The 27,649-nt window shown below is 32.2% G+C and overlaps 1 protein-coding gene across 4 annotated transcripts; it reads right to left on the bottom strand.

Moving 5' to 3' along the window:
• Positions 1-387: 387 nt before the first annotated feature.
• LOC115881058 (heat shock factor protein 1-like) lies at positions 388-27,572 on the bottom strand. 4 transcript variants are annotated; one of them, XR_004049977.1, is made up of 5 exons: positions 27,060-27,572; positions 22,139-22,588; positions 14,321-14,796; positions 1,782-1,993; positions 388-505 (listed from the first exon to the last, which is right to left on the bottom strand). XR_004049977.1 is itself a non-coding variant. In XM_030898437.1 (5 exons), exons 1-4 carry the CDS (start codon positions 27,496-27,498, stop codon positions 8,157-8,159), a joined length of 1,404 nt encoding a protein of 467 aa, XP_030754297.1. In that variant the 5' UTR covers positions 27,499-27,572; the 3' UTR covers positions 6,049-7,890; positions 8,125-8,156. The 4 variants fall into 4 exon arrangements, 3 of the variants coding, with proteins under 3 accessions (XP_030754297.1, XP_030754290.1, XP_030754281.1); XM_030898437.1 differs by lacking the exons at positions 388-505; positions 1,782-1,993 and adding exons at positions 6,049-7,890; positions 8,125-8,195; XM_030898430.1 differs by lacking the exons at positions 388-505; positions 1,782-1,993 and adding an exon at positions 6,049-8,195.
• Positions 27,573-27,649: the final 77 nt, after the last annotated feature.

The raw sequence follows: 27,649 nt of genomic DNA, 5'->3' as shown, positions 1-27,649 counted from the left end.
AAATGTGGGAACAATTATTATTTAAATTATGACTCATATACAGGGTCGGCAATGTCTTGCTTTGGGTACCGATTTTCGTGTGTACGAAGACTACAGTCAATACGCTCAGTACAGTAAGATGTATTGAACAAAGAAAGAAGAGCAAGCATAGCTGTAATAGTTATGTAATAGACACTTCGCAGCTTTCAGGTGCCAAGATTGTCGCTTGTTTGTCTGTCTAAATATTGCAGCATAGAAAATAAAATAATAAATGTGTACTTTTAGTAGTGTTTTATTCACTCTTGCCACTTATAAGCTAAAATTGCCATGTCAAAATATGTTTTGCGATATGTCATAGAAAATTATTCTTAGTTGACTGTTTCTGTGAATTATTCTCGAGTTCTTCCAAATCTCATGTGGCCGTAATCATCGAATTGTTCGTCTCTTTTTCCAAATCTCATATGTCCATAATCGTCGGAAGGGGGTTGCTGTTGTCTTTTGGTTAAATCGAAGTCATCCTCATCGTCTAAAAAAGTTTAATTATTACACGATAACACGACCGATTCGACCATGCTAAATAAATTTGTGAAATTTCTTATGTGTAAAGGCAAAAAATAACTATAACGAACGGTTATTTTAAAACTCCAAGGAAATTTCAGTTCCTAACAGTTCTTATTGCCAGAAAATAGCAGATATGAAAATAACAGTGTGCTGACAACAATGCTTGCATCACCAAATTTTATCAGGTTCAGAACAGTTGATACTTCCAGAAAATAAGAGTGTATTCTGACAGCGATGACTGTCGATCGACGCGCTATAATATCTATATCATGTCCACAACAGTGATTACATAAAAAGAAATAATAGATACGAATATAACAGTGCGCTGACGGCACTGGCTAATAATGTAAAGTCGGGATCACCGCGCTGTTCTTACAAAAAAATAACATAAAATAAAATAACAGTGCACTGACAGCGCTGTTGTCGAGAGTTGCTTCACTTCTAAAAAATAATGGGCGATAACCTGTATTATGAAGTTTCTATGAGCGAATTTCGACAAAATATCAAATAATAAGCACATAAGATAACGATGAACAGGCAACGATGGATTGTAATGTGGAGTCGGAATCGCCGCGTCACTAATATCTAGGTATCATGTCTACAACAGTTATTTATTTCACAAAATAACAGGTACGAAAATAACAGTGCGTTGATCACGATTGTTCGTTATTTAAAGGAATCGCCGTGCTACAAAATATGTCTTTTTCACAACAATAGCTTCCAAAAAAAAATAACAGCTATGAAGATAAGTTGGGGATCACCATGCCACAAATATTTGTCTGGTAGATTTTTAACAGTTATCACTCCAAAAAAATAACAGGTATGAGAATAATAAGAGCATTAACAGTATCTAATATTTTGTGTAATAAAGTTAGGTCACCGCGCCACAAATATTTATCAGGTTTCTAAAAGTTCTTGCTTTCAAGAAATAACATTTACGAAAATAACAATACGTTATCGCTGCGTTGCGAATTCCACCCTCGTTTTCGAATAAGGGAATCTCTAATATTTTTTTGATTTCAAAAACAGTTGCTATTGGTAATCAATTATGAACAAACTGATTTTATCGTTTTACTTTTTGCTGCTATAGATATTATTAAAGGATTATAGGTAAAGATTAGATTAGCTATATTATTAGGTAGACTCTAGCCGAATGGCATAACACTGACATTTTCACACCAAAGTAAACCTCCACGGGATAAATGGATAGTATTATAATAGCTGGCACTAAAATTGCTCACCTCCAAAATCATTATACGACGATTCTGGTTTTATCCTGGAATATCTGGAACGATCCTTATATCGGTACCGTGGATGGTCAGCGTTTCTGTTACTGTGGTGATCTGCATTTGATCCTGAAGATGTAATAATTTTGCATTCGGCGATGTAGTCGTAGAAAATGGCAATTGCAGAAATTAAAATAATATTTGTGATAAAAATTCTCATTTTCGTTCTAAAATTAAAAAAAAAATAGATATAAAATTACATCAATTATGGTATAGAGTGGTTTAGAATTATAATCCAAATATACTATAGTACGCAATACATGCAGTGGCGACGCGTACTTATTTGAATACTTGGTGGGTGCAGAGAAATTTATAATCTGGTATTACAAATAACTATTTACTCTGGAGGCCCTGTATCTGCATCACAAGGAGCTATGAGAATCTGCAGCAATGGAGATCATTCTAGACACATCACATTTAGTTTAGTAAGGATTAAAATGATCATTGACGGAAATAATATTGGGAGAATTATCAGCTCAGGAGCTTGGAATACTCTCAAAAGGAAAATTCCACACCCTCAACTCCCAGTGGATGGAATACCAAGAATTTCTATCTTTGAGAAACACCTCACTGTAGTATTGTATAACAAAAAGAATTAGGAGCAATATTTCTTGCTTCCAAATGCTTTTTTCAAGATGCTTGGCAAATTTATGGATCAAAAGTGGCGCGAAAATGCTATGACCAATCAAAGCGCCGTCAGACCATCGTCAAATTAACGGATAATGGACGCATGAAATCAAGCTTAAGAGTCCCTTTCACTAGTTTGAAAAAGTATTGCATAATATAATAAGCGTTCGGCATTTAACGTTTTATGTAAAACTGGCTAGGTATTTTTACCACAAATGAAGAAGGAAATTAAACATAAAGGATTATACTATATCCGTATTGTAGGACATTTTTAGACAACTTCTTTATTTTTAAGATTTTGATGATCAAACATCAACAAAATATTCCTTATGTTTGGACTAAATTTTCTCGCAAATAAAGACTAAAGATTTAAAATTCTGTTACTATACGGAAAAAGATTGAAATTTTGTGATTAAAGTGATATATAATTTATACGGTTTTGTAATAAATTGTTTGCTATTTTATGGCAAATGCTGAAGTTCTGCAAACCTTAATCAAGCCTTAATACAAGTACGTGTGTTTGGAATATTTGGTGTGGCTTAACACGACAGGATCGGCTAAGCCTTAGGCAGATTTCTGAAATATAATATATATTTCCTTCGGCCACACTTTACCCGACCCCTGAGAGCGACCCGAACAGTACAGCGTAATAGATTCTTAAGGGTTAAAATTATAATTTGGGGGTTCACGTCCACTTATGAAAAAAATGCCACTGAATGCATGCACCCTGTATACCCTTAGACTTAATTACTAACTTTCCTATTACTTACCACCGTGATATCTTCGGCGAACAAAATGAAAACGGCAACTGCACCAGTTCCGACCAGCATCTGGCTTTTTATAGTGACAACGAAAAATGTCCTCAAAACAGAGGCACGGGCATTAAAATTCAATCGGCAACACGGCGAATTGATAAAACTAATTTTCTAATGTGTCAAAGAATCAAGACGTGTCAGACCTACTTATGTACCGATTTGAAATTCAACAAATTCCCGTTTCGGGCCCGCAACTAACGCAATTATGATGATTAGAAAACGCCTCCTGTTGTTTTCTTGCGGGAAAAATTGAAGATGTTTGGAAAGCCACAATGGATAAAAACAAGGCAGTTTTTTTTTATAATAAAAAAATAATACAGTAGAACAATAGAAAACTAATCATGTTGTGCAAATATTTGTGATAGTTTGTTCTACTCATAGAGATATATGGAAAATGACTAACTACCATTATGGCTAACTATAGGGTTGTTCATGCTATTCGACACGCAGTATTGTAGCGTTGCTTGAAAGAACTGGGAAGATACACAACCTATGGCTGAGAATACACATGCGTGTTACAGGCATAGAAGCATGCCAGTCACTGGAAGATGCGTGCTACCTGCATGTGTGACCCTCGCTGCCAGTAAAAAAGCACTCTAGAAAATAGCACGCCAGTAAATCGCAAGACGTTTGATTTTTTGTGCAAGTATCACTATTGCGTCGACTGGGTGGGAGGGAAAAGCATGCAAGTCATGTTTGAACGTGTGCAAAAAACAACGCGTTGCCAATCGCCAGTATCTCGCAAGTGACCAATGGCTGCTCTACTTTAACTAGTTTTTAAAATTTTTCGTGACAAAATGGCTCGTTGGGGTGATGAAAAGACTTTAATATTTGTTATGCAGTATAGGGAGTATGAATGTTTATGGAATACGTCAGCTCCATTGTACAAAAATAAAATTGCTAGAGACAACGCTTACAAGTTTTTATTGGAGCATATGAACGATGAAAATTTAACAGTAAAATTTATCAAAAATAAGATAAAAAACTTAGGAACAACCTATCACCAAGAATTGAAGAAAATAAAGGAGTGTATGCGCTCAGGTGCAGGATAGTCATCACAACACTTTTTGCTAAGCTGAGCATAGAATCAAGCTCGGATAATTTCAAACTAGCAACTAGACTAGCATGCCCACAACTGGTCAAGTTACTTGCCAATATGCCATGCTATTTACTAGCATGTGTATTTTGGGTAGCCAAGGACAAGTTAGCAGCATACAAGTAACTGGGCCACTGGCATGCTATTTTCCTAGCATGTGTATTCTCGCCTTAATGAGCGAATTCGTGACAAGGTCGATTTGATTTCCCCTTACGTCTCAAGTGCTGTACGGTTGAGACACCAATCGTTCTGCGGTCAACGCATAAAACACTTATTTTCTCTAATTCGGTCAGCGAAGGCACATCGAAGACAAAAGCGAAAGTGTTGCCATATTAAAATATGTAATATCTGGATACGTTTGACAAAAATATTTTTGGATAAAAAATCCGCGTTTATGTATTGAAAATGTATTCATGTCAAACATAGAGTCAACAACAAAAATAAAAATTCTTTTATAGGTACTGAATATGTCGAAAAAAGTCGTTTAGTTACCTTGGAGATGACGATTATTGACATTTACCATAATACGTTACATATAAAATAACGATGTTCATTTTCAAGTCAACTTTGATGTCGTTCTTGTTTAATCATATAATGATATATTAAATTGTCTAATGATAAAAAATCCGTATTAATATCGTACTGTACCCAAAAATCCGTAAATCTACGGATTAATGAGTAATTCTAGCAGCACGATCTCTGGAAACCAACCACTCTGTCGACTGAAAGCAGAACTACGAACTACGATACGGTATCCGCTGCGCTGTAAACGACTATTATCTCTGACTAATAGACTATTAGATATCACTAAAGAGCGAAAATACGAAATATATTTTTATAAATACACTTTATAAAATCTCAAGCAGGCAGTAGATATTTATAATATACGAAATTCAAATGATCAGTTTTCTGACAGAATATATTCTCTGGTTGTTTGACACTTAATGTCAAAGGAAGCTGTTTAATAGTCATTCAGTGTTTTTATTGTCTTCTGTTTTCCTATTTTTATGTGTAAAGTTACCTTTAGTTATTGTACGTGTGGGACGACCTTAAAAGTCTGTCTGTCAAAAAAGACGAAAGAAGATGGCGGAACAATAAAGTTGTCAGTAATACGTCCGCTGTTTTAATACAAGTTTTTAATTGCAATAGTAATACCTTTGAATAATATTATCAACAAAGAAAAAGTTCAATCTTCAACATAAGCTATACAAAATCAAGAAAAAAAATACGCTTGAAAACTCAATCTTAAATAACTAAAAACGATTTATTTTAGATATAGGAACATGTATAATCAAAAAGTAACTAATTAAAAACATTTTCACTAGTGAAATAAAAAAACAGGTTTCTATTTGAAAAAAAAAATTATGATAATTTTTGAATCGTTCAATCCCATGACAGGTACCGCCAATATTATATGACATTCGAACAATTTAATTTTTGAAATAGATAGCCACATGTCTTCTTTTTATGTTACAGTTGCCGTGGTATCACTAAATTTGACGTTTAGGTTATACAAATTTTTTGACAAGCAGTTTTTTCGTCCAAAAGATTCATTTTTTTCTTCTCAAAAACGGTTAATGTTAGATATAGTGTGTTTGATATCAAAATTCAAAAAATTCACAGGGAATTTAAGTATGTAATAAAAAATGGTGGTATCCATTTAAAATAACAAAATTGTTGTCAACTTCCGGTATTTCCGGAAGTCCCGCCATACTGAAAATACTTTGAGTCGATAGATCTCGTTGTGAAACTAAGATGTACCAAAAATCTCCGATCTAGATATTGTAGTTCTCTAGAAACTTCTAATGCACGCTCAGCCTTGGACAACCTGTATACTACCCAATGAATAAAGAATACAAGAACTAATAACACCCGCGACCAAATTGTTACCATACTTGTGCCGTGGCATATATTTTTCTTAACACAGCTGTTTGAAAAGCTTTATATTTTTGATAAATGTTTTGACTACGCCTATGGTGTATGCGGTGGTGTCATGTTTGTCAAAATGTTAACAAAAGGTACAAAACTAGTATCGACGTATAGCACATATCAAGTGCATATAATATCAGAAAAATGATTATTGAATTCAATAAGAAAACACTAAAAAAGCGGAGGGGACTGTTCATTAACCTATAAAACGTAACTCCTGGCTCATTCTTATCGCTGCGGCTTTTACGCTTGAAAGCTGCACAGCTAATCACCATTGTAATAAAGTTTATACAAAGTTCACTACACACAAACTATTAAAAATCGCTAAAATTGTCGCTGATGACTCATTCGGTACTTCCAAAATATGGCGTCTAACATCACAAATTCTGCTGCAACCCGTATATGGGCGTTACACGTCCTTGTATTCTTAAGTCATTGATATTACCCGAGAAAAAAAGGAGATGACCTACAAAAAGAAATGAGATTACATCGAGAAGATAACATGAAAAAATGCCAAATCTCACAAGGCATTTGCAAAGGCACGCTACTAAAAGTTGTGAGATATCTCATGTTATACCACAGGTTAAATCAAGTCAGTTATTTTAGTTAGTGTCTAGGGAAATACCTATTCAACAACTTTGTTTAAATTATCTAATCAATCATATATCAACATTTATAGTGACCATATCCAATATTACACACCTTTATTTCTATGATTGTTATAATGACTTGGCAACTGCACGGGAACATATTCTACTTATATCGTTTAGATGTTTAAAAAAAACATTACTAGTTAACAGAAAATAACACATTTTCAGTTATCTATTTTTTATATTTTTATTCACACCATCAAAATATAAAATTTAAAATTCTCAACTATCCTTATTTAATTCAAGGCTACTATGACTACTAGAAACTAAGTAGTTTTTTATTCAGCTAGTATTGATGATTGAGACACTGTCAGTGTCTAAATAGAGAAACATCACAGCTGGTCAAGTTTTAAATTTAGATTCTAAAATAAGCTAGATCACTTGAAAGTTTATTTTATTTAATATGAGTCAAAAAAGTAATTTTAATATCAATATGTCCATTATTTTTGAGAGATTTTTCAAAAAGGAAAAAAAAATAATTGAAGATCTACCTCAAATACCTAAATGTTTATTTATGTAGTATATAGACAAGCCCATCGTACAATGCCAAAAAAAACTATTAATAGACAGTATGATTTACTTTTGACTCACAATTAAATAAAATTAACTTTCATGAATAGTCTCAGTATGACACATTTCAAAAGTGCATTTTTAATAAAAAGTAGGAAAGAACTATTGTATATGTTTATTCCAAGTTAATAAAAATATAAATATTTTTGTTTGTACTAACTACAATTACATGTTATAACGAGAAAAGTGTACAAATTATAAAAGTGTAAGAAGATTCTTTTCGTTATATATGTACTTAATGAGCTATTTATTATCCTAAAATAAATACCAACAAATGGAAAAAACAATGTCCTAGATATATTGTTTTATTACTTTCTTTAAGATAACAGAGAAAATAGGTAATAACAACTTTTCAAAATTCAACAATTCTTGGCAAACTGAAAATAAATTAATATAGTGTCAGTATTTTATTTTGTTCCAATTTTAACAGGCCTTAGATTTTCTGATTTTTTAACTAAAATATTCAATAAAAAAATGAAGCTTCATTCAGAACTTTTTAATGAATACTCTAGGTTAACAAGTCAAAAAAAGTGGGACAAAATAAAATGTTTAAGATGTTCATACATCAAAATGAACATGACTTTATAAAATCCTAATAAATTTATACATACCTAAAATGAAACCGTCTTTATCCTCTATGTGTTCAATCATCAACAAGCTTCAGCAAATCGTTTCTTAAAATCTAAAAATTAATATAACGTGTTTCTAAAGTAATAGGTACTTTATCGATTTTACCATTTTTTTTCCTTCTAAAGAAAAAATAAGTGTCATAGAAGAGACATCACGATAATTTGCAGATCAAAATGAAGTTCCTACAGAGTGAATCAAAACTAAATATAATGTTTTGCTAGTTTCCGCTATTTCAAACGAACTATCCTGTATTTTATATCATAGATCAACACAGATTTTATCTAACTGCTATGTTTCGTTAAACACTTCGTATATTATAATAATTGATATTTAAATACTCTTCTTTAATCCACACTTGATTTGTTATTTGCGTTTTTTTTATTAGAAGGCAATTCTCATTAAAATCGGTATATCGGATGTTAATGATTAATTTTATATTTTTTTACTTGACTATACGGGGTGAGTCTTAAATAAGTGCAAATATTTTCATTACTGGTATACTCTGTTTTTTTTTCTCAGGTAAGATTTCGACAGACGATGACAAAAGAAAAGCTGATGACGTCCCATACCAATCTATTTATTTTACTAAAAAAAGTTTCTAATAATTTTTAAGTTAACTATGGATGGGTTTAAATATAAATTCGTCTTGCGTCGTCACTTGTTGTTTTTAACCAGATTTATTGGTTTATTTCAAAAATGACAGATCGTATTTCAATTTTATTGGTTTGACGGAACGATGAACGACAAACGGGCGCCGATGCGTATGAACTCGCCTTTAGATTTTTGACGTTTGTCAAAGTCTTGCCAAATTATAGGATATAATTTTGTGACTTTCGTTAGTATATTCTGTGTTTGTGACAACTTTTGTCAAATACCCTGCGTTTTGGAAGATAATGCATTTTGATTCGTGTTATTACGTCTGTTTTGTGTCTTTTGAAGTCAAGTGGAGGAAAAACCGAGTGAAAATTAACTGTAGAACCCAGAGCACAGTTTATGGTTAATACTCGCTGCCCAGGCAGAAAGTCTTATACAGATACACCCCAATAAAGTTACTATCAATAAGGGCCATACTAAACATACTAAAAACTGGAGTAGCTGTAAAATATCGACATCACACGATAGGTAAATAATGGATTTTAGTACTGCAGAAAAATAATGTCAAAAGGTACTGGTTTAAAAAAAATTAAGATTAAAGTTAATTAATGTGAGGTATAACCTGTGAGGTATAAAATTTGGTAAGTGTTTTTCTTAATAAAGTAGTTTGTTTTATTTATGTTGTTTTATTTATTCCTGCGGAATATTACAAATTTGTATTTGTACATAAGTTATATTGATAAATATAATCATAAATGCGGGAAGTTTCATAAAGCTTGAAAGTAAGAAATAGTTCTTTTTTATATTTTTTGGTATGTGGTGTCTTGTTTTTGTTTGCTTTGTATTAACACATACCGTTTTTTATTAAATAAAATAACTCGAGTACATTTTTTCAGTTTTATACAGTTTTTTTCACAATATTTTGAAGTTATTTGTCAGTCAAATTTTAAATACATATATATTAATTTCCTGCTATGCGTTCCAGTTGTACCAACTTATTTCTTTGTAAAATAAGATAAACTACTTTGAAATTAAAATGACAGACACATCTATCACTGCCAAGGATCTTCTCGTTGGACAGACTATAGATCTCGATAAAAGAAACATATTTTATCTTTAACATTTTTCAGATAAGTCCAAAATAATCGAGTTATTTAAGTTTGAAAATTAAAAAAAAAATATTTTTTTGAAAAAAATTTGAGAGCCACCGAATTTTTCCTGTATTTGCATCCCTTTTATTGCCGTAACCATAGAGTAAAGCCGTAACTATAGTAATATCAGAGATTAAGAAATTATACCGTGGGAAAATTTGCGATGAACAGGCAGTTCTCAAAAGTTTTCGAAAAATATACAGGGAAATTTAAAAGAAATGCACGAGCGAAAAAAACCTTATAGAAGTGTTCCTGGGGTCAAAATATACCACCCCTGAAAATATTTGCACTTATTTAAGACTCACCCTGTATAATTAATAAATAAATATGAATTATTTACTATTGTATTTTTTTATAAATACTACACGGAAAAATTTAATTTTTGACAAGAATAAATAAGTACGCAAAAAATAGGGCAAAGTTGAAAGAAAATTGCAATATCATCCAATTATATTTACTTATAAACTTTATACACACAAAATAAAAATCTTAAAAAAATAAATGATCAAAAATACGACCTAATTGCCAATAGTTTATATTTTACCTACTCTTTTAGGTACTGTAGTAAACAACTCTAAAATGGCTTCTTAATTAATTTTCTATAAATATATAATTTAGATGAAACTATATAATTTTCAATTTTGATCTTAATTTTAGAGGAACAATTCTTTTATAAGGAACTTTATTAGATATTCTAAACTGTCAAAATCAAATACCGATTTACTATAAAAAAATTCTTCAAATCGTAGTTATATTTACCCTCCGTCAGTTTCATTTATTATAAATCTTTACTTTTTTAAGGAAGTCTCAAATATCAATGAATAACCAATAATCAAAATGTACTAAAACATAATATGGCACCATCAGATATTTTTATAATATCTTCGTAATTAATTAAACAGACGCCACTGATGAAATCCACTTTGAGTTAAATGATAAAAAGTAATAAAAACTTACCTATAATAAATGTGTATGTAAATGTTGCAATGTGTTTAACAAATACCGACCGAAAAAAACGCTGAACAACTTTTTAAATACCAATTGATGATATGCACCATACATTTTTACACTCGAAATTGACATCAATCGGCATTTCTAAGGTTATTTGATGCTGTTTTTTTTCGATTATACATTATTTTTCTTTACAAATTAACTTGACTATAGTCCGTCCAAAGAAAGTATGATTTCGGAATTTAAATGACAAGCAAGAACTGATACAAACGACAAACCCGACGTATAGAATGTTCAGCCATCGTTCAAAGTGACGTCATACATTGTCGAACTCTCTCAATCACTTGCCAACCAGATAAAAGAGATTACATCACTACGGCATTTCGTAAATTACTTCATATTATTTTTAGTAATAATTGTTATTGTCATTTAATTTGAGGTTATAATTTTATTGACGGACATCGATCAATGTCAAAATTAAATCTTGATTGATGCTGTAAAACAAAATTCAAATTTTTTTATTGCAAAAGTTCCTCAAAGATTTAACCAAAATAAACTAGAGCTCATTGCTAAGTTTATAAATTATTTTTCTCGAGAAAGAGACGCTGGTCTCAACGCTGCACAGTGGTTCCCAGATAGGTCATTACTTAAAAATATGAATTTCAAAATGTTTGCATGAAACTGTTGCTAATACTTTTCTTATATTGCCCTGTAAACGATACATAATACACAACAAAATCAAGCAAGCCTAGTGTAGCGCTTTTTTATTAAAAATCTCACATTTTTGCTACTGGTATCAAGCTTATTAAAATTGATAAAAGTTGTAGCCTTTTCTGTAATGGACGTTCGAAAAGAAGGTAAAAAGAACTGTTTTTTCTTATTTGCACTTAATTAAACCTAAGTAATATTAGTTTAAGACAATTTATTTGAAGGCAACAAAAATAGTATTTTTACATTTTTGCTTGTCACTCTTTAAGACTTTTAACTACTTTCCCTTTCAAATCCTCTTAACCGGTATGAAAATACTTGTTGTTTAAAGTATATTGCATATAAATTAATTGCAACTGGCTGCCACGAATTGCCGCCGGATCTTATACCGGGTGGTTAAAGATTGACTTTTTGTCTTAAAATAAAAGTAACTTATTTTTTCCTCTTTGTGTCAACTTATTTCGTGAACACACTGTATATCAATTGACAATAAAATTGTATTTATAAAATAAAACAACTGTCTCTTTTATTTTTTCAACATTTAAAATAAATTTGACCACTTCGATATGAAAAAACATGTACATATGTGCAAACATAATCTGTATACCTTTCCGAATAGTTAGAACTTAAAATGCAAATCACACGAACTAGGCCCAATTTTTTTAATACATATTACATTAAGTTTTTTATATAGATTTATTTAGCATTTGTTATCAATTTCTATTAAAAAAGGTGCAGTCAAGATATATCTTGATATCTAACAGTTATAACCGCGTAGCTAATTAAGGGGAACCACTGTGCGCTGGTAGAACACTCTTGGGTCTGTGGACGCCGTATATGAAGTAATTACAATGCAAAAGTGTAATTTTCCTATGTAAAATACAAATTGGTAGCGTTTACAAATAGGAATTTCAACAGTCCCAAAGATTGGAATTAAAAGGATCGTAACTGATGAAGTGTTCAAGAAAAAAATAATAAATGCCGAAAAAACGGAACTCGCTCAATCGATATATAGGAACGTACTTAAAATGTTCTAAACAATATGAACTGATCTCAGACACACCCTAAAACTCATATTTGACAAATAATGATGACGTAACGGTGAACCATGGCTAGACAGTCTTTACATTATCTTGAAACATTACATGTGCAAAAAAGGTCCAAAATTGGCAAAGCAAGGTGTTATTTTTGGCCAAGAAATCATGGAATGTTTGAAGTGCACCGAATGGACATCAACAATAGCTTAGCAAATAAGACCAAAGCAGTCTCCGAATCCGAAAATTCAGGCTATTAATATTTAATAACAATTTACAAGTTTTTCAATGTCTACAATTGTTAAAAATTAAATAAATGGGTATATTTTATACCGGGTGCGTCTCAAAAGTGGCTCACCCCTATAATTTTTTAATTTTTTCAGATAAAAAATAGACTTGGTACGTTAGATGACATAAAATAGGATTGATTGACGTATTCAATTATTTTTTGTCACTTCCTGTTTCACCGGAAATGACTACAACTTTTGATTTTTAAATGGCACACTCGGTATATTTCTACTTTATTCGATAGAAAATAACACTCTGAATAGAACGACATTTCATATGTCAACTTTTGACATTTTCGCATACGATTTATTTCAAATTGTAACATGCGGTTCATAACGACAACTTGACTCGAAATACCAAGTGTGTGGTACCAAATTATTAGTAAAAAAATGCTTTTTCCAAATATGCTAAAGAGCCATCCTCGTTCCATTTGAAAAAAATGAGATATGATTCAAAATACGATTTGGGCATCTTTTAACTGGCCAGGACAAGACATGGAAAACATTAGACGATCAAAACTATTTTTCCAAGGCTCCTTGACATTACACTACTGTTTATTTTAGCACAACCATGGCATTCTAGATTGACATTTTAAATATTAATATAAAATTATTTTTTTTAAAGCGAAAATGTCAAAAGTTGACATATGTCATTCTATTCAGAGTGTCATTTTCTATCGAATAAAGTAAAAAAATACCGAGGGTGCCATTTAAAAATCAAAAGTTGTAGTCATTTCCGGTGAAACAGGAAGTGACCAAAAGCAATTAAATTCATCAATCAATCCTAATTTATGTCACATACTAACATACCAAATATCGTTTTTTTTATCTGAAAAAATTAAAAAGTTATAGGGGTGAGCCACTTTCGAGAGACACCCGGTATAATTATTAGTATGGCATGCAAATTATTTTTTCACATGATTCTCAGTAAAAATTAACCTACAAAAAGAAGGTGCGAGTAGCGGAAAGCTAAACAAGTCTCAGAAATCCACCTCATGTCGGTTTTACTCTACCTAGTCAGGGAAATAAGTTTTCCTGTTAAAATATACCAATATTGACCACCCTGTACAATAACCTCTCTGTTCAATTTATCTAACAATCTTTAAGTGAAATACGCAAAGTAACGACAAATCTACCATTTTCCAAAAATGAAAACTATTACATCTCGCTATTACTGTAGAAACACGAATAATAACAACAACAAAAAATAAACCCTTAATCCATGTTGAAATATTGATCGACCGAAATGTTATTCAACAGATCGTCCGTGTTGAGTGATAGCTCTAACTGAGGCGTATTGAGCCCCGAGTCCAACTGAGCCGTGCTAAGCCCCATATCAATCTGAGGCGTATTCAGTTCGCTAGTTAAACCTGCCGACGACGACGCCACTGGTTGCGGCACCCTGTTCGTATTTAACCTCAAACGACTGTTTTTATCTAAATCGGAAGTAACCTTTTTCACGTCCGGCGTATAGGACACGTCCAATTCCTCGGGGAAATCGACTGGTGCCGCCATTTCCGTCAAGGCCATCAACTCCTTCTCTGCTATGTCGTCGTCAGGCTCCAAGGTCAAATCACCCGGTAGCTCATTGTCCTGGGGCTTGTTGTAGTTCTCGTTCAGGAGTTTGTAAAAGTTGGCCATGTCCTCTTGCGACATGCCCTTGAGTAGTTCTTTGATGGAGCTGAGCTCCACCTGGCTGTTGTCGATGTAGTAGCCCAGGTTGTCCTTGCTGTTGGTTCTTTGAAGGGCCGAATTTGGATCGTTGCTAGAGGATGGACTGGCCGCTGCCAGGTCTATGACGGGTAAGTTTTGGTCTATGGAGGCTTCTGATGTTTGGCTGAAGGGACTGCCGGTGGAGAGAAGTTCTTCGATGGTGGATGAGACTGACATGGTTTGGGGATTGGACGTGTTGGCTTGAGATTGTTCTCCTGCAAGAAGAAAGTAATTTTGAAAAAATAAAGATTTTAGATCAACCCAACGTCTGATAGAAACGTGTGTTGTTGGAAAATCACGATGTAATTAATACATTTTTTCAATTTAAATCGCGGGTTAAACCCCAGAAGTACAGTATGATCGAAAACAAAACGGCGTCAAAGACGGCTAGAGAATGACAATCGATGATAATTTTGGCGAAGTCAATCTCTACTAAGGGCTCAAACTCACTGACGACCAGGTCGCAACGACCTGGCCGTCGGCTGGCCGGATGCATTGCGTCTTTAGCTGCTGCCAGATGAACGACCAGTGTCAACAGAGTTGTCAGATCTAACGATTTTTTACGTTTTACCAATTAGAAAATATTGTTTCAGAAATGTTAAAATATACGAGTTAACTAAAAAGCGAAGTTGCTATTCACAACAAACAAAAAGTATTGTGTACGCGCGACCGACAAAAAGGGAGATATTCTGTTTCTTTTTTCTACTGATAGAGCGCCCTTATCGACTTTAGAAGTAAACATATTAGGGCCATCGTAAAAAAAGATCGTCAGACACTGGCTCTAAATATATGCAGGTAGAAAGTTTAGCTTCCAGTTATTTCAATGTTTACAATATAACGAAGAATCAACAGTAATTACTTCTATTTTTATGAATGTTGAAGTTACTTTCTTAATTTTTTTTTCAAAATAAAGTACCTAGTAGAAATATAGTTTAGTGAACCTTGTTTGAAAAACGTTGAATTAAATATAATATTTAAAATACAGTTGTCCTCCTTGTACAGGGTGGGTCAAATTCGACGCTTTTAAATGGAAACACCTTTTTCTATAGGAGATAGACGAAAACTAATATTGCTGTCTGGAGCTCAATTTTCATCAAAAACATGATGGTGAAAACCGCACATCGATATCTGTTACCGTTTCGGAGTTACGGGGTGTTTTTCAAAAATGTGCATTTTTAACAAATCGCTGTAACTTTTTTGCTTTGGAAAATTTTGTATTTCTATGAAAACATTTCCAAAGCACCTTTTTACGTAGACTTTGACGGTTTAAGTATAATTTTTTAAAAATTAATAATTTAAGAGTTATCAACAGAAAAATTGATTTTTTATTTGGGACACCGTCTATATTTTTAATTAACTGAAAAGAATTTAAAATTACCTTTGCAAAAATATAGCACATTTGATATTTTGTTATAATCCCCTTCGAAATACAGAATTTTTAAAAGTTCGCCACTTTTAACTAGTAGGCTTTGGACTCCTTATTGATGATATGCCCTTAATGGAACTCGAAAACATATTTTTCCAGCAAGACGACGCCCGCCTCTGAACGCTGAAGTTATCAGCAAATTTTTGCAGCCAATTTCAAGAATAATTGAATAGCTAACCAAGATCCCAGCCGTTGGCCGTCGAGGCCACCTGACTTAGTGCCCATGGATCTAATCATACGGATATATTTGCGGAAGAATAAAGGTTCCCTATTCTTCCGTATAATTTAGACAAGAATTAGAAATACTTAGCAGTTATGAGAGGGTATCTTTCACCCCCACTGAGTTAATGAATTCCGCGAGAAATGTTCAAAAACTGCCCCGTCTGTCCATAACAGAAGACGGTCGATATATCGCAAAATCTGTACATGACTACAATACAACTAAAAAAACTAATTTAATAAAAAAAACAAGTGGCTGTAGAAAAACTTTAAATATTATTTTTTTTTATTTTTTACCATCGAAACTCAAAGGTATAATAACAGGTATCATACCAACCATAAATAGAGTAGGTATGTCATATAAAAATGTTTTGAGTTTTTACTAGAATCGATCCTTGATAAAAAAAAGGGATTAGATTTAAGTTTACCTTTGATCCAGTCTGTATACTATTTCTTTGGATTTTCTGCACGTGTGAAAAAACTACACTAAAACACTATATCTTATAGAAAATAAAATATTGTGCCTTGAATTTGAGGGATTTCATCTGAAAAATTATTAATTTGGAAGAAAACCGGCAACAAGCGGCAGAAAATAATAATATTTCCGTGCAGTCTTCTGGTCGCAACGACCAACGGACGGCCAGGATGTTAGTGTGCGCTATCTCATTTGATTTAATGGTTTTAGAGGTAGGTGCGGCCTGGCCGGTGCGACCTGGTCGTCAGTGTGTTGGAGCCCTAAACCAGAGTACGTAGATCACCGAGTAGCGACAGACACCGTCGGCTCTTTTGATGTGGTGGGACCAAATTTTCTTTCTCTCTCTTATCACGTGCTTGACAGATAAACAACGTATTTAACTGCTCACCTTATGAAGTGGTCCTATAAACGTGGTATACACTGCTCACCATTTGAAGTGGAATTAAATATTTATAATATTTAGAGATAAATGATATAATATGAATCTCATTGAAAAAGATTGAAAAGAAACCTTGTGGTTGCTATTTAAAATGCAAAAAAAGTTTTTTGTGCTTTTACCTAATATCGATTTTTATCTTTTTTTGTCAGTTTATTTTTTACCTATTTTACATAAAATAATTTGTATAAAACTTAGTAATAAAAAAAATGGAATTGATGCAAAAAAGAATTTAAAAAGTACAATATGATCGAAAAAAGGCGTCAGCGATGGCTATGAAATGACGATCGCTGTCATTTTATATGTAAAATTATATGGGGAATGTCATCGATGTTCATTTCCAAGCCAACTGGACGCTGTTTTTTTTCGATCATAGAGTATTACCTGGTATTACATTTTACCCGGTTGACTCGGTCCAAGTACGCTTGGATCGTGTCAACAGGGCTTTACTAAAGATATCTAGAATACTAATTTATAAGGATGCTGGAAAGAAAAAAAAACAAATGTTTCGAGTCTTTTTCAAAACAAATTTTTCGTTTCTTTACAAAAAAATGTTGTTTACAAAGATAGTATACTTGCCAAGTACACGAGTGTGAATCCGCCTTAAGGTTAATAACAATAACTACCGCTGTTCTGTGACTACCGTATGATCGAAAAAAAAAACAGCGTCCAGTTGGCTGGGAAATGACAATTCCCGTATAAATTTACCTATAAAATGACAGCGATGTTCATTTCATAGCCATCGCTGACGCTGTTTTTTTTTTCGATCAAACCGTATTTTTAGTGAGTAATTAAATGTACTTACCGTTCATACTCTGACGGTAAAGTAAAAAGGGATTTACCATCACCACATTTTGTTGAACAAGGCCGATATATACAAGAAATACTTGACATTATAATATAGTTTTTAAATAATTATTACCAAACCACGAAATACTAAGATGAACACTTTTTAAAAACACAAACGCACAAGGATCACACGGGACACGTCGACTGACTAACTCACAAGGAGGTCCGACTAAAAATAAAGCGTACTTGACACTGGCAACAGAGTACCTAGATCCGTTGCCTGAGGCATACTTGAAATAAAGTATATAGAGATATTTGATAAATGGCAACAGTGGCAACGTCGCTTCTTCATATGACAGATAAACAACTTATTTCGCGCAGCCGCAAAGAAAATTGAAAACGGGACTGTCGCTACTCGGTGGTTTAAGTACTCTGCCTAAACGTCGTTTACCAAAAATTGACATAAAACTTGTAAAAAATTAACACTAATTGAATAGTGGAAATACCAAAGGGGGTAAGTGCCAAAATTATTTTTTCGAGATAAATTGGAGAAAAACCCAGTAGAACTGAAACTAATAAATTTTTAAAATACATATATGTATGTATATATGTTACGGTTAAAGTCCGATATCCGGTTAATGTCGACATTAACAGGTTAATGTTTGGGTTTGGTTCTGTTTTTGGTTGTTTTGTTTTGTGTTATTCTCGAGATTAACCGGGTAATGTCGATATTAACCGGATATCGGACCTTAACCGTAACATATTCATAAAACTTAAACAATAGACGCTTTCGCTTGGCACTTGTAACTTTTGTTAGAACATGCAGTATAGTATTTATTACGTTTCTAATGTAACAAATTAATATTGAAAAATTTGGCACTTACCCCCTTTGGTATTTCCACTCTTCAATTTAAAAAAAAATTAAAAATTGATAGAACGTCTCCAGACACAAATCTATTTCCAAAAAATTATTTTTTTCTTGAATTTTAAACTACGCCATTCAAAAATCATTTTTTTCTCAATATTACAACCTTCTTAAGGCCAACTGGCAGTAGGCACCAATAGAAAATAAGGAAGACTACCGGAAAAATAATGACATCAAGGCCATGACTTCGCCAAAATTAGCATTTGTTCATTGTCATTCCCCAGTCGCCTTTGACGCCTTTTTTTTCCATTGCAAAAAAAATGTAATCATCAGTAATAGTCCGATAACTTTAGTTATAATTTAATGAAAATATAAAAAAATAGAAAGTCGAAAGTTTTGGGCAGTTTCTATTTGACAAGTAGATGAGAAAATCAATGTGTTGCCATTATACCATGTTCGCCATATTGGATTTTATGTTTTTTGCGATTGGAATCCTCTTTGTCTTTTTTGACAAAAATGGTTATGAACAAATTTGTAGAGAATTTAATTATCTACAACTTTTGTATGAGTAATTTTATAAATTATTTATACAAAATGTTGTCAAAGTATTTATTGTAATTAACAAAAAATGTAAAAAATTATGATATGTTTGTGTATTTTTCCAAATTTCGACAAATTGTGACACCCTGTACAAGTGTACAAGTTGAAGTTGAATATTTTTCTAGTTCACTATTTTTATAAAAGGCAATGTTTTGGGAGAGAGATGGGCATATTTGACTAGTCTGTCCAACGAGACAGGGGAGATTTCGACAGACAACAGACAAAAAAATTACAGAAAATATAACGTGGGTATGATTAAAATTTGCAGCTATCTTTCCTGCATGTTTTATTGCCATTCCCAATTTTTGGTGTTTATCTGTATTGTAAATAAGGGAATTAATCAACAACTTCTTTAATGGGTGTATTTATAGATAATTCAATAACTGCATATTGCATAATAAAAATTACAGAAAATGTCTTTTAAACGCATAAAGCCGAACATAGAGCATAAACAATTTGTTGATCATCATTTTAATAAGCCCTGTCTATACATAACATTCTTCTTGTCAGTCTTACTTGTTCACAGTCAAAACGGATATCGTCCTATTGCTGCCAAAAGTCACTAACTAACATTTTTCCGAACAACCAAATTCAATCACTAACTATGTTTTGAAGCGGAGAATCGATTGCAAAAGTCATTAACTACGATTTCTGGCTATTTATGTTTTATTTTAATACCGAATAGTTACTAACTATAACATCTTTATGTAATGCAATTCATCTTTAGACGTATTTTTCTCGGAAGTAATAAAAAGTAAGTTAGTGACTTTTGGCAGCAATGGGACGATATGTTCTCGACCTCTCCAAGAGAGATCAAGCTGCGTATGCTAGACTTGGGTTAGTTTTGTTTTGTTTTTTGTATATTTTTCTATAGTTTAAGTATTGCCTCTCTATCATGTAACTACATTTGTCATTATCAAGTAAAACATTATGCATACACGAAAAACGGCCCGTTTTACTTGAATTGAACTAATGAGATTATTATTTTTTACAACAAAACTGTCGTTCTGCCTATACTGAAAAAACTAAATGGATAAATCGAGGGATAAATTTAAATAATTTATGAATAAATGCTCCAGATAAAAAGTTGTTTTTGTTTATACAGTTTTATACATAAAAAATAGTAGGTATAGCGGTCTGCCAAACCGCACGTAAGTTGTTATGTTCCATTTCTCACGTTAGCGGTTAATGGTTAACAAAGTTTGATAAGAATTATTGAAATATTATATTAGAGTGAGACATAAAATTAAGCAATCATATTATAGTTTTCGAGAGAGAACCTCAAGAAAACTGGTTCTTTAATATATCTTTTGCTATGCTCTCTGAAACAGCGTAAGGGCCATCTGGGGCGCTATTCTGTACACGGCATCGGCAACCGTCGGTATCGGTAAGTTACGACAGCTCTCGATACGTATTTGTATATAGTAAACATGTGTTGATTGTTGTTGTCATAGTTACCGATCGGCCCTATGGCAGATATCGCAAATTTGTACCGACGAAAATCGGTATCTCTACCATGCCCTTGTTAACCTCACGGTAGTAATACCGAGAGTCGTCGGTACAAATTTGCGATATCTGCCATAGGGCCGATCGGTAACTATGACAACAACAATCAACACATGTTTACTATATACAAATACGTACCGATAGCTGTCGGTAACTTACCGATACCGACGATTGTACAGAATAGCGCCCCTGGCTGCCGATAGACGTTGCGTTCACTACTGCGCATCACATCTGTACATGGTGTCCAGTTTTCGTGTTTTATGGGATTTCTTGTTTATGAGTAGAGATACAATGATGCGGTTTCCACATTACTTGACTACTTTTTTATGAAACTAAATATGTACACATAGATTTGTCCTAGCCTTCTTAGTTCCTGAAATAAAGGGCGAATTTGTGATGCGCAGTAGTGAAAAGATGTTAAATACAGAAATCATGCGCAGTAGTGAACGCAACGTCTACCGGCAGCCTTAAGAAAGCATAGCAAAGATATATTAAAGAACCAGTTTTCTTCATATTTTCGTTATCCCGACGATGCTAGCTCTCATACTATTAAGTAAATCTTAAAGTAGGTTCATATACATGCGAATTGCAAAATGCGAATTTCGCAAAATAAATCCGGCTTTTATTTATGTACGTAATTCATATAATAGCGAAATTCGCAATTAATTCTAGAGATACCTGTGTTTTTATTAAGGGGTATGGGATGGGGTTAAAAATTTTTAAAAATTGTAACTCCAAAATTACAGTAGCTAGCAAAACGCGGTTTTCAATTTAAGGTTAGGAATATTATTTGCAACAAAATTTGTAATAACATCAAAATCAGTCAAAGTCGCCGTTTTTGAGATAAAAAAAATTGGAAAAATTCCTTTACTTAGAACTGCCTACCAACTTTTTATTAACATATTTTAGTATGGGCGGCTATATGTGCCTCCAGACGCCAATTTTTTTTCTCTACTTTCGATTTTTCGAAATTAGAAAAAATACACAGGTAAAGGCAAGAAAATATTACTTATTAATATACACTAAAGCTGTAAGAATTTTGTTCATTTCATAATGATTGATTATGCACATTTTTTTCATTCATTTTCAGTTTCTTTGTTTTCTGAGTTTTCATGTATATGAACCTAACTGTATACCATACTTATTTTTTATTTAAACACCTAACTCTTAAAGCAATAAAAACTACAACTATTTAAAAAACAAAAGTAATATTGTAAATCCCATTTTTAGATGCAACTTACCAATTTCTAAATTATCTTCGGCTGGTTCAAGCACTGTGTAATTCTGCTCGCTCTGATCATACGGAGAATTTCTACTATCGAAATCGTTCCAAAACTCATGAGGATTATTCTTATACTTATAATCCAGCTCCATGATTTTTGGTCCCGTTTTAAGATACTTATTCGAATTCACCGCACTGACAGTCCTGCCGCTTTTTCTCGAATTGTGATGTTTCTGCATGTACGATATCAAAAAGTGTATTAACTTATTTATGATTTTAGTTTGTTTTGAATATTTCACTCTTAAAGAGTTCATTTCGCTCCAAAGAGCGGCATTTTCCTGTCTCAATTTCGTCATTTCGGTTGTGATCGAGTCGTTTTTGTTTTTGATGTCTTTAACTATATTCATCACTTCTCGAATTTCACTGTGAACTGCGTCTACGTGGCTGTTTGTAGGGCCTCTTGGGCGGTCTAAATAAAAGAAATTTCAACTTAATTATACTTATTTGTCTAATTAAAATTAAATAATTGTTTTAATTTAAAGTTAAAATTTTAAAGATACATGCACAGAATATCTAGCTACGCAACAGAAAAATACTCGAAATGAAAGAGCTAAAATTGCACAAATAGAATACTAGATGGCGCGACAATATCATAATCAGAATATAATTAGAAATTTTGAACTTTCGGTTTTGGATCGACGGCTCGTCGACGGCCTTATAGCTCGGCTAAATATGCACAGTTGCCAGATTCAAAAAGACTTGAATTGGCATCCCATTCTTTTTATTGTATATAATGCCAGTATGTGTTTCTTTCTATTCTTCTTTTCTTGTCAGATACACTTATATTAATTATTCCTTTGGCTATTAAAATAGTTTTAAGTATATTATTACAAAACATATACATTTTTCATATACACTATACCTTATAATGTTAACTAAGAAAATACCTTTAATTACCTTTAAAATTAATAATATACAGGGCGATTGATAGTGATATTTATTAATGCTGGAACGTTAGTAATGAAATATGGAAATAATTTATTAAAATGCAGTACAAAAAATGTTAACTGACTAAAAATACTATAATAACAAATTTCTTCCGTTTGCCACATTATTTATATATTATAGACCTAGGTAGATTTTAAAAAGTGACACAGGTACAATTAATAATATATTAGTTCAGCATAAAAGTTGCTGTCACGACATCGAACAATAAATTAAAATTCATAAAATAAATTAAAATTATTAATTAAACAAATCTTTATAAAGAAACGCAAGTAAACCAAATTTGGGCCCAATCGAACTCCAGGAAATGATATCATAATAGTGTACTATATTATGGTACCACTCGATATACTTTAAGGTACCATAATATTGCAATGTCACCGAAGATCCGTAGTATACCAAATTTAAGAACAATCGAACGCCATGAAATGGTATCGTAATATGGTACTATATTGAGGTACCACTTTATATACATCATAGTTCAATCATATTACAATGTAACCGAAGATACGTAGTATACCAAGTTTGAGCCCAATCGAACGCCAGGAAATGGTATCGTAATATGGTACTATATTAAGGTACCACTTTATATGCATCATAGTACCATCATATTACAATGTCACCGAAAATACGCAGTATCCCAAGTTTAAGCCCAATCGAACGCCATGTACGTAATATAGTACTATATTATGGTACCAGTTGATATGCTTCATGGTACCATAATAATGCAATGTCATCAAAAATACTCAAGTATATATCAAATATGAGCTCAATCGAACGCCAGGAAATGGTATTAAAATATGGTACTATATTAAGGTACCACTTTATATGCATTATAGTACCATCATATTACAATATAACCGAAGATACGTAGTATAACAAGTTTAAGACCAATCGAACGCCAGGAAATGGTATCGTAATATGGTACCTCTTATTATGCTCCACGGTACCATAACATTACAATATCACCGAAGATACGTAGTATCCCAAATTCAAGCCCAATCGAACGCCATCTACATAATATGGTACTATATTATGGTACCAGATGATATGCATCATAGTACCATCATATTACAATGTCACCGAAAATACGTAGTATACCAAGTTTAAGCCCTATTGCCACCATGTACCTAATATTGCTATGTCATCAAATATGGTACTATAGAAGGTACCACTTTATATGCTCCATGGTACCATGATATTACAATGTCACTGAAGATATAGTATACCAAGTTTAAGCCCAATCGAACGCCATGTATCGTAATATAGTACTATATTATGGTATCACTTGGATATGCTTCTGAAAAAAACGGCGTCCAGTTGGCTGGAAAAGGACGATCGATGACATTTCCCATATAAATTTAAATATAAAATGACAGTGATATTCATTTCATAGCTATCGCTAACGCCGTTTTTTCCCGATTATACAATATGAACTTGGTATGAACCATAGACTTAAAATAAAATATTTTATTTTAAGTCTATGGTATGAACACAATCGAACCTCAGGAAGTAGTATCATAATAGTAGAACAATAAATTATTATATTGTCGCCGAATTACAATGAAAATTCAGGATTCAATTATACAATCAAACGTCAGGAAGTGATTGTAATTTAGCTCTTAAGATTTAATTCCAACTAACATGGCAAACTGAAAAAAACAGCTCTGATCTATTTTAATATGTTTAAATGATGTAGCAAATTTGAAGGTAGGCTTTATCAGGAAGTATTACGATATGAATTACAATAATGGCAACACTGCACAAAATTCTTTTAAATTTTGTTTGTAGAAAACTGTTTTCTTTTAAATTTATTGCCCTCTATTATGTAGTAGCGAAACTACCACATCAAAATATCTGATTTGGAGACAGACTTTTAAAGCCTGTCTCCTTTTGCTACCTACAATTTTATACATGTAACGAGGCTTCTGTTGCGTAGCTAGATATTCTGTGATACATGGTTATTCACCTCATTCGGCACAGGATCAGATTTTTAGGAAATGTGAATGATGGGATCGTTGGAGTACTATTAAAGCAACAATTTAAAATTATTTTCAAAAGGTACAGAGTGTCCCAAATAAAAAAAATATCAAAGTTGTATTTTCTTAAATTGAACACCCTGTATATTATTAAATTTTTAGTTTCTACGATTAAAATAAAGGCAAATTTGATTAAGGTTTACCGCACTTTAATCTTACCGTTTTTGAAATATTTCCAGTTTTGTGAAAATGCAGAAACAATTTTAATGGTTTATTTCTCTAGCCGTATTTAAGTTTTTAAAACCAAATATTGTACTGAAGTTTTTCTATTTATTAATTTTTATGTTGCAATAATAAAAATTATGCTACCTAATACAGAGTGTGTGAAAAATTATATTAAATAATTACTAGCTTTAAACGGCAATAATAACTGGTTTAATTTAAATAAAACACCCTGTATATTTTACGTGAATCAGTTTATTAGTCTATCAAATTGTATTACACCTTTTTTTACCTCTCTCTTCAAATTTTCATAGAAAATGTATTTTCATATAATTTAAACCTCATTTATCAATATACCCATGGAATATTGACATTTTAGATTTTTTTAAAACAACAAATGTACAAAATGTACCGGTGCTAAAAACGATAATATTGCTAGCCCATTTGTTTGCAAAAAGAAAATTATTTAAATCTATGTAAAAGAGTATACTAATTAAATATACCTACCACCTTTATTTCCCCAAATATTAATTAATTACATACTTAATTGTTTTAATTAATAAATTATTCTAAATAAATATGGATTTGAATCAGAAATCAATATAATAAGTTATGAATATGAATATCTCTGTTAGAAATAAGCATTCGCCCAAAAATGAAATAAAATTAATAGGTGTTACTTTCTATCACATTGTTAATACATATACATACAAAATTCAGGGTTTATAGTATTTGGCGCAATGATTAATCAATGCAAACAGCGAATTAATGTATTTCAAATACTGGGATCGTATTAATATAAAAGTTATTTATTATGAAATAAGCAAATTATATCGACAATATTAGTATCTGTCCTCTTTGAAAATTTGTTACATAAACTTTAAAAACTTTAAAAACTTTAAAAATAATCTAAAATGTCAATATTCCACGGGTATAATGATAAATATATATAATGGTAAATTATAAGAAACTGCATTTTCTATGAAAACTTGAATAAATAGGTAGAGAATGGTATAATGCAATTTGATAGGCAATAAAGTTGTGCATCTGATTCACGTAAAATATAAGGGTATTCCATTTAAATTAAACAAGTTATCGCTGTTTAAAGCTAGTAATTGTAATTATTTAAAATAAATGTTTAAACACTCTGTATAAGGGAATATTTTTATTATAGCAACACGAAATTTAGTAAATAGAAAAACTTCAGTACAATATTTGGTTTTAAAAACTTAAATACGCCTAGAGAAATGAAGCAAACAACTGTTACTGTACCCATTTTCACAAAAATGTAAATATTTCCAAAACGGTAATATTAAAGTGCATTAAACCTTAATTAATTTTACCTTTATTTTAATCGTAGAAACTATAAATTCATGGTGTTCCATTTAAAAAATACAACTTTGATATTTTTTATTTATTTGCGACACTCTGTACCTTTTGAAAATAATTTTAAATTATAGCTTTAGTAGTCCTTCAGCAATACCATCACTCACAATTTCTAAAAATCTAATAGTGTGGCTACAATACTCCATGTTGAATGAGGTTGCCCTGTATAACAAAAGATTTTTTTCGAATGCAAGTATATTGTACAAAATATATGATAAAATATGTTTGTGATACTTATATTAAAATACAAATACCATTAATAAGTCGATAGTGTACGACAAGTAAAAAGAAATACAAGACACAGTTAAATCACTATTAAAATAGAATTACTCAACGGTAGGTACTTACTAGTGGCTTTCCTCTTAATCAAAGGCATCAGTTGAGGCACATCTTTAAGGAAAAACGGATGACTGAACTGAAACTCGTCCTTATCAACGTTCTGAATTTTATGAAAATCATACAGGTTCAGCTGCCTGACGAAGCTGGACAAGTGATTATGCTTGAAATACTTGGGCAATGTTTTCGATACGAAAGTCAATTGGTCGTGAATTATAAAGCCATCCCCGCTGGCATTCCAGCTGATAACGTCGTCGGCATTGTCGTCGTCCACCATCTTCCGCAATTTCTTAATAAACAAGGGTATGTTTCCATTATTTGGTGCAGCTGAGCCACTGGCCGCATTCGGAGGCAGCACGATGTTGATTATGGGTTCGCTGTCGCCGTCACCTGCTATATCCGAATAATCGTCGTCCGGATCACCGATCTCTTCTGTTTTCACATTTTCCATTTTAGCTTCGTAAAAAATGACTTAATTTGTTCAAAAGGTAATTTGTTTTCACATCTGACCATACCTGACGTTTAGAAAACGTAACTGTCAGTTGTCAAGATCATGTCAAGATATTTTGACGGATCGCAGTTGTTTAATAAATTTTATGGAG

This window comes from Sitophilus oryzae, unplaced genomic scaffold, assembly GCF_002938485.1.
Source record: "Sitophilus oryzae breed Bouriz unplaced genomic scaffold, Soryzae_2.0 scaffold_1107_pilon_pilon, whole genome shotgun sequence".
Taxonomy (NCBI): Eukaryota; Metazoa; Arthropoda; class Insecta; order Coleoptera; family Curculionidae; genus Sitophilus; species Sitophilus oryzae.
This window is presented reverse-complemented; position numbering and strand designations above follow the sequence as displayed.

What these genes read in the sequence shown, in the direction of transcription:
- LOC115881058 (XM_030898421.1), bottom strand. Translation starts at nt 27,498, where the DNA reads ATGGAAAATGTGAAAACAGAAGAGATCGGTGATCCGGACGACGATTAT. An exon ending in GATTAAGAGGAAAGCCACTA is followed by an intron (nt 22,589 to 27,059) that starts GTAAGTACCTAC and finishes TCTTTTATTTAG; the next exon opens with ACCGCCCAAGAGGCCCTACA. An exon ending in CGAAGATAATTTAGAAATTG is followed by an intron (nt 14,797 to 22,138) that starts GTAAGTTGCATC and finishes TTCTTCTTGCAG; the next exon opens with GAGAACAATCTCAAGCCAAC.